General features: G+C 32.0%; 2 protein-coding genes across 3 annotated transcripts in view; one reads left to right on the top strand and one right to left on the bottom strand.

The window, feature by feature from the left end:
* The first annotated feature begins 337 nt into the window (after positions 1–337).
* Positions 338–4,466, top strand: LOC119831151 (esterase FE4-like). Its single transcript, XM_038354422.1, has 4 exons — positions 338–712; positions 935–1,066; positions 1,328–2,619; positions 3,334–4,466. The coding sequence occupies exons 1-4, from the start codon at positions 644–646 to the stop codon at positions 3,512–3,514; spliced, it is 1,674 nt and encodes a 557-aa protein (XP_038210350.1). The 5' UTR covers positions 338–643; the 3' UTR covers positions 3,515–4,466.
* Positions 4,467–5,114: 648 nt separating this feature from the next.
* LOC119831150 (esterase FE4-like) overlaps positions 5,115–8,293 on the bottom strand; it is a 3,313-nt gene continuing 134 nt past the window's right edge. Inside the window, exons 1-4 of one of the 2 annotated variants that reach the window (XM_038354420.1) lie at positions 7,936–8,073; positions 7,245–7,376; positions 5,609–6,906; positions 5,115–5,422 (exon numbers count right to left, since the gene is read on the bottom strand). In XM_038354420.1, the coding sequence (XP_038210348.1) occupies positions 5,251–5,422; positions 5,609–6,906; positions 7,245–7,376; positions 7,936–8,013 (1,680 nt within the window). In that variant the 5' untranslated portion in view covers positions 8,014–8,073 and the 3' untranslated portion in view covers positions 5,115–5,250. Of the gene's footprint in view, positions 5,423–5,608; positions 6,907–7,244; positions 7,377–7,935; positions 8,074–8,293 lie in introns of those variants that run through there. The other variant, XM_038354421.1, reaches the window with a different exon arrangement.

The raw sequence follows: 8,293 nt of genomic DNA, 5'->3' as shown, positions 1-8,293 counted from the left end.
TATGAATAAGAATAAGATAGTCCGAAAATGAAGCCAAGTCGTGGAAATAAAGAAAACACAGAAATTATATGAACACACAAAACAACGGTCCGAACTCCGAAAAAGTTTCAAACGCCAAACGTTAAAAACATGAAACTTGAAACTAGATATTACTGCCATCTATTGATCTATTTGGGCCCGATCCTAAAATAGTTGATGAGTGCTGCGCCATAGATGGCATGATAACTTACGTATTCATCAAATGTATGGAAGTGACATACCCCTGACGTTGACTATGTGACGTTTGACAATCATGTCAATGTCATCAATTTAGACAATAACTTGTTTTGAACTCGAAAGTCGAAACTTTTTATCAACACTCATTTTTATCACCACAGAGTACTTACATTTGTATATTAAGCTAATTGTTTATTACCCATAGTAATATTCAATCGTGCGTAAAAAATAAATATTATTCAAATTCAAATCAAAATTAGTAGTGAATTAAAAATAATACATTTCCTTGTAAAATTTTCTTTCAAATATGCTAATTAAGCATTAATTACTTTTCCAATAAGTATTTAAAAACACTAATTTAAATAAAAAAATACTAGTAAAAATTAGTCCAGCTTAACATTGTAATGTGTCTTATATAATCAATGTAATGGTTTTAAGTGTATTTAAACATTTACCACTAGTTAGAACTAAACTTAAGAGATTTTTATCAACCATGGTGAGTTGTTCTCCTTCTTTCACGTTATCTATTTATTCTTTATTTCTATATAGTAAAGATATTTAGACCATTTTTAACTCAAGAATGGCTGGATAGTCTTCACTTGGAAGGAAAAGTCTTAAACATTTAAAGTACTCACAAGAAAAAAGCACAAATCCTTTTTGGAGCATGGTCAGCTAGTAGTTTTAAACATAATCTTTACAAAACAATATGTGATTTCAGACAAGTCCTATAGTACAAATAAAGGATGGCCAATTGAGAGGAAATGTACAACAATTATTTGATAATTCTGAATACTATAGCTTTAAAGGTATTCCATATGGACAAGCACCTGTGGGAAAACTCAGGTTTAAGGTAAGGGTTATATGATATCAACTTTTTGTTTATTTATTTTGTTTATTCATACAACAAAATGTAGTAATACAAAGTTGTTTATAATTGTGGTAAATTATGTGTTAAACCAGTGGTTGCTTTGCCTGTGTTGTTATGTTGATAAAATGTATTGTGTATTTATAATCAGTCTTTATTTAATGATTAAATTAAGTTGCATTATCGTCACTTCAAAAACAATGTAGAAAATTAATTTTCCAAATCATTTTGTTCATTTTGTTCCAGGCACCACTACCTGTACAACCTTGGCAAGGTGTTTACAATGCAACAGAGCATGGTTCTGTGTGTCCACAATTTGATGTTTACACCCGACAATTACAAACAGGGAGCGAGGACTGTTTGTTCCTCAATGTTTACACAAAATCACTGAACCACAACGCAAACAAAGCAGTAATGGTATTTATACATGGTGGTGCTTATATGTTTGGATCTGGTGATGATACTCTACTTGGTCCTGAATTTTTAGTACAACATGACATTGTATTAGTTACAATTAACTATAGACTAGAGGTGTTTGGATTCCTCTGTTTGGACATCCCTGAAGTACCAGGGAATGCTGGAATGAAAGACCAAGTACTGGCCTTACAATGGGTCAAAAACAATATACAACAATTTGGAGGTGATGCTAATAACATAACAATATTTGGAGAGAGTGCAGGCGCTGCTTCTGTCACATACCATCTAATATCACCTTTGTCAAAAGGATTATTTAATAAAGCTATTGCACAAAGTGGAACTTGCACTGTAGACTGGGCGCAAACAATAAACGCACAAGATCGGGCTTTTAGACTATGCAAAGTTCTTGGTAAAGATACTAGAGACCCTAAGGAGGCTTTGGACTTCTTACAAAGTGTACCCATGAAGGATTTAATCCGGAAAACATTTAAAACAATGACCAAAGAAGAGGAACATAGAGGATTACCAATGCATTTTGTGCCAGTTGTAGAAAAGTTCGATAATAATGCCTTCCTTTCTGAAAAGCCTCAGGACTTATTAATTGCTGGTAAAAGTCTTAACATACCTCTCATGATAGGATACAATAATAAGGAAGGCATGATATCGGTGCCCATGGAAGTCGCAAAGTTAGAATATAGGAATAAAATCCCATCGTCATATATACCAAGAAGCATTTGTAACAACATAACAGCTGATAAACTCAATGAATTTGGAAAAAGAATCAAAGAGTTTTATTGCAACGGTAAAGATTTTAATGCTGAAGATGTTGACAGAGTATGTTCCTTACTGTCAGATTTATATTTCGTCAGCGCAATACACATTTTTACGTATAATTATGCGAAAAATGCGGAGTCTGTGTATATGTATCGATTTAATTTTGATACAGAGTTGAATTTACTTAAATCTATAATGGGCTTTAATATGAAAGGAGCATCGCATGCTGATGAATTGTTTTATTTATTCTCAAGTAGTTTTAATAGAGATACATATCGCGATAATCCAAGATTAAAAGAAATTGTTGATCAAGTTACAATGTTATGGACAGATTTTGCCAAAAACGGGTGAGTGAATTTTTTAATTGCTTTATTTTATTTTATAATAAATGCCTTCTGGATGCAGTTAGTTAGGATATCAATTGCTTAAAAAATTAAAGGGTTAGAAGAAATGTTATGAGCCGTATTTAAATACATACATCTTTAGCGAAGACGCTGTTTTGAACCCCGTTGAATATTTTCTATGTTTTTTAAACGCTGCTATAAATGAAATATAGTGCACTATTCTGTCTATATCTACATCAGAGATTTTTTATGCACTGCTTAGATGCAACATTTGATTTAAATTTTTTTCTCTCAAATGTCTCCATTAAAACGGAGAGGTTATGAAATGTTATCACTGGTGGACAAAAAGCAAACAATGCTTTCCTTCTTTCTTTTCAAAATTCAAACAATCATTAGTGTTTGACTATTATTTATTTAGAACTGCACTATTACGTGCACTGTCCACATAAAAGTTTAATTATATGTAATATCTCATAATATACGCATTTAAATATTTTAGGTATTTTTATATTAAGCTTTTGCCAAATATAAAATAAAAACCTTTTATTGATATTTACAATCTACCTTAGGTAGCATTATAACATAGATATGCGTATTTGTGGTTATTAACCTCTTTTTAATCAAATTTACAAAGGTTGTTATAAAATCACTATTGCAATATGCTTTTGTCAAAATCAGTCAACAACACTTTGTAATTTAATAAATTTTTTTTTTCAGGAATCCAACATTGAACAGTCCTGGAATTAAATGGAATCCATACACAATAGATGGGAAGGAATACTTAAATATTGACGAGTATTATTCTTCTGGAAAATATGCGGATAGAGAAAATGTGGAATTTTGGAATAAATTGTACAAAGAAGCTGGGTTGATGCATATAAGCAAAAGTAAATTATAGTGGGTTGTTATTTATTCAATTGGTCGGTGAATGGAGGTTTTGGTGCTGTAGATTACAATAAGAGTGTTTATTGTTACAATAGGTATATCTATTTATTTATTGTATGCATAGTTTGGTCTTCTGTCATAAAATAATTCTTCTGTCATAAATTTGATATATTCTTCTTGTTATAATATGAGGCTATTATGGTTTAAATGATAATTAAGGATCCAATAGATAAATAGATTCAAGAAGTAGTGACATATACAGTTTCCTTTAGGCGAAAATGTCCAGCTTATAGAAAGAGAAGGATGATCCCAGTACTCTATCTATCTCTATTGACGTTGTAAACCTTTGAATTGTACTTCAATGTTACCACCGCTGATTCTAAAAGAAAAAGATGAAATAAATGGGGTACCACTATCTTCCTTCTCTTAAGGTCAGCTGAAGGGATGATATAGATAGTGGTGGTTCGAGACAAGTCAGGGTTCGAGACCAGGCGAGTGACTGGTTTTGTGGTATGGGATATTGGGTCAATTAGTAGAATGTAGTATTTATTTAGAATATTCTTAGCAAGACTTGTAAGTTTATATTTGAAAAATATAAACGGCTGAAAAGTTGTTGTTAAAACTGTTAATGAGATCAATGAGTATTTTATGTATGTTTATAAAGTAATTCTAGTTTTTATAGCAATATTTACAATAATATACAGTTAATAAAAAAATAAATATTTTTGATATGAATCTTTAAATTCGAGAGATATAGATAGTGTGGTTTAGAAACCATGCTATATGAAAGAAAAGTTTATCAACCACTTCTAGTCAATATGACTATATCATAATATACAGGCAATTAGAATTGAGATGACCTATTTAATGTGAGAGTTGCATCAATGATATATTATTATTAATTAAGATATTTAACTGATGTGATATACTTGGGGAATGTTTTTACATTATTATATATTTAAAATTGTTAAATATACATATTTTTTATAAAATAATGTATTATTATTTAAAGTTTTTAAAGAAATCTTTAGTATTATTTAGCTTTAAGTATCCATTATCACGATACATATCATATTTCGATTAAGTTTAAAGTCAATCGATTGATGTCAATACAATAACACGCGCGCACACGCGTATCCATGCGCCCTCTACCGAACCTACGCGTCTTTAGTTCACACAGGTTAAAGCTACGAGATTTAACTTGTAATACTATAATTATATTGTTATATTGTGTAGTCGATTCAATAGCACTGCTGTTGACTACACGTAAAACAACTTACTCGTGCGGCTTCATATAGTTATCAAGAATTAAAAGAAGATTCTGAAAAGAAGACCAGTATATGTTGACCCATACCTTCAAAGTCGGGTAACGTAACGCAGAAGCCCCGACAAGTGTTCATGGACGATGAGAATCAGGTGAAATCCTAGTTAATTTGCGCGCTCTAGCATAAATAATGTAGACCACACCTATTACATATAACAAAAAATAGCGATCGAAACATGAGTGTTCAGAAATCCTTAACTCTGAATTTCTGAGTTTGAATTCTGTCTGAATATATCAAGATCAAATCTAAAGGCGTCGTTAGTCACATACAAACATATAGGTTCACCTTACCTTTACCTCATAAAAGCGTGTTAAATAAAAAAGGGTATGCTCTATAGTTTTTGTGTACATTTTTCTTTTTAATAAAATAGATAATTAGTACTGTAGTCTTTCCGGTTTTTGTATTTAAATGGCAGCCTCAAAATTTATCCTATAGAAGGCAGAGCAGCCTCTTTATAAACTTCATTCCAAAATTCCATGCGATGTTGGTCAGCATATGATCCCATGGTATAATTTTGTTGTATCGCGAAATATTCTTTCCCAGATGGTGTGTAAGGCAGCCATTTGACGCCAAGACTGTCATTTGGTGTGGGATTCCTGAAAATGGGATATTTTTTCTATAATAAGAAATTGTTTAAGTAATTTAAAATATGGTAATTACGTAAGGTAAGGTGTGCGATGCTTCAGCATTATTTAAATTTAACTAGTGTGTTGTTATATACAATTGAAAAAATAGAATATAATAAATAAAGAATACATAAAACTGTGCAATTTTTGACTCACCCCGTTTTGGCGAAATCAGTCCACATTTTGGTAATTTCATATGTATATTTTCTTAATTTCGGATCGCTATCAAAAATCTTTCTATTCAGCGTATTGTAAAACAAGTAAAAAAGATCATCTGCGTGACTGGCACCTTCTAGATTTTTGTATGGCGTAAATTTTTTGGCTACGTTCAAATCAGTATCGTAATTAAATCTATACATATACACTGGTACTTGCAAGCTGCTATAGAGATAAGCAAATCTGTGCGTATTGTATGCGAAATGCAAATCTGTGGCCATATCACGTATACTCTCAGGGTGATCTTGGCTGAAATTCCCATTACCAACATAGAATCTTTTGATCCTTGCTCCAACTTCGATTATTTGCTCTTCCGAAAGTCTATCAACTAAGTTACTTGGTACAAGATATGAAGCATTTTTATTACGTAAGTCTAGTCTTGGTATTTCGCTGGAAACGATTGTGAGACCTTCGCCAGAATTATATCCAAGCATAAGTGGTACTTTACTCGTGGTACCGTGCAGCAGTATTAGCGCAGGATCCTCGCTTATAAACGGCTCAATATTTGGAAATCTTTTTTCAACAACAGGAACAAATCTTTGTGCCAAATCTCTGTATCTTTCATCCTGAGTGGATGTCTTGTTATTAAGATTAGTGAGATTGCTGGCTGGCAGACTGCGAAGAAAGTCTAATAGTTCACGAACATCCTTTGTCTCTTTTCCAAGTACTGCACCTGCTCTAAATGCTCTCTGTATTAAGTTTCTCCCTTGAGCCCAGTCTTGCAGACTGACTCCACTCTGTGCTATGGCTTTATGGAACAACCCCTGAGCCATCGGTGACAGTATAAGGTATGTGACAGCTGTCCCTGCAGAACTTTCCCCAAATATAGTAATATTATCGGGATCACCTCCAAATTTCATAATGTTTTGTTTAACCCAGCGAAGGGCCATTACTTGGTCTCTCATTCCTGCATTGCCTGGTACTTCAGGAATGTCTAAAGACATATAACCTAAAAGTTCCAAGCGGTAGTTGATAGTTACCAATATGACGTCGTGTTGTATGATCAGATCTGGAGAGTACATATCGGAATTGCCCGATCCCGAGTCGTAAGAACCTCCATGAATAAACACCATTACCGGTATTTTGGACTGTGTGTCTAGAGATTTAGTATAGACATTCAGCAATAAACATTGTTCGCTTCCAGTTGGCTGAGATGTTGTAAAATTAATTTGTTTACAAATAGGTCCATGTTCTGCGGCATCACGGATACCTTCCCATGGTTTGACAGGTAGTGGTGCCTGAAAATAATAGTATTGTACAGGAACATGAAAAAAAATAGATTTGTAAAACATGATGAATAATTGTACGATAGACATGATAATCTAGTAAAAGAGAAACTGTTTACTCGCACTATAGACCTCTACTTGATTTTTAGTTTGGCTTGTAATTCTTGCTTCTCGTGAATTTTATTTTAAATCATTTTTGATAACTTACAAGTAAATTAGAACATTTATCTTAATTTCCAACATAGTACTTGAGACAATTAAATATACCATAATACCTTTAATGATAAAAAGTTTAGAGATTTTGACTTTAAGGTAAGTATAAATATTAATAATGATTATTAAGACAGTACCTCAAACCTGTTCTTTCCAATAGGAGCTTCGGCGTACGGTATCCCTTTAAAACTATAATATGGAGATCCATCATAAATTTTTTCGACCGTGCCCTTTATTTTGCCATCGGTTATTGTTACTATAGGTCTTTTCTGAAAAATTAAAATGCATTTTCTTGTAAATACATTAACATCGATAAATCATAAGTTTTGTGAGTAATAATGTCATACCAGACACGAACTAGAAACTAAATTACATCCACTTCTCACCTTAGAAATTATTTGTTTATTTGTTTTTTAAGCGAATATACTGAATTCTTAAAATAACGATAAGCTATTTACATATATCTACTAACAATATGAAGCAATAACAATGTGATCGATTACGCACACGAATCAAATGCCTAGTACCATTGTAACACTCGTTTAAATTATTCAAAATTTGTAACGTCAAAATTGGTCAAGTAACTTCGATGATTATTAGAAACCGATATGCTGATTATCATTTTGTTTAAAAAACAAAAACTGAACCGCTTTTAAATTGTTAGAACTAAACCATATCTATAAATGGAACCACATGGAAGCTAAAAAAATTGGTTCATCCATGAAATACTTTTATATATATATATATATATATATATATATATATATTTGTACACATTTTAATTCATATTTATTAATATGGATACAGGAAAGTCAATAAATCACTCACATTTCTTATCTCCGAGTGAAAACATGATGTACTAGAGACGTATATGAGAATGCAAATGATTTTGTTTTTATTCAACATTTTCCTGTTGACATAACAACACACCGGCTCTGAATGAGAATTATTTAAAAGGCCACCCGTTATTATATATAGTGTTGTGGGTAATACCGACTAAAGTATATGTGGTTTGAATGCGAGAAATCTATATACATTTAGATATATATTAACTAGTTCAGGTTTACCGTAGTATAGCAACCTAGTTGTAACTTCTATTTATTTCAGAACTTACCTCGTAGTAATAGGTTGTCTGTGGTATTAGCATCTCTGTTCTACTAATATTATAAATGCGAAAGTAACTGTC

Source organism: Zerene cesonia, chromosome 13 (genome assembly GCF_012273895.1).
Source record: "Zerene cesonia ecotype Mississippi chromosome 13, Zerene_cesonia_1.1, whole genome shotgun sequence".
NCBI classification, from domain to species: Eukaryota; Metazoa; Arthropoda; class Insecta; order Lepidoptera; family Pieridae; genus Zerene; species Zerene cesonia.
This window is presented reverse-complemented; position numbering and strand designations above follow the sequence as displayed.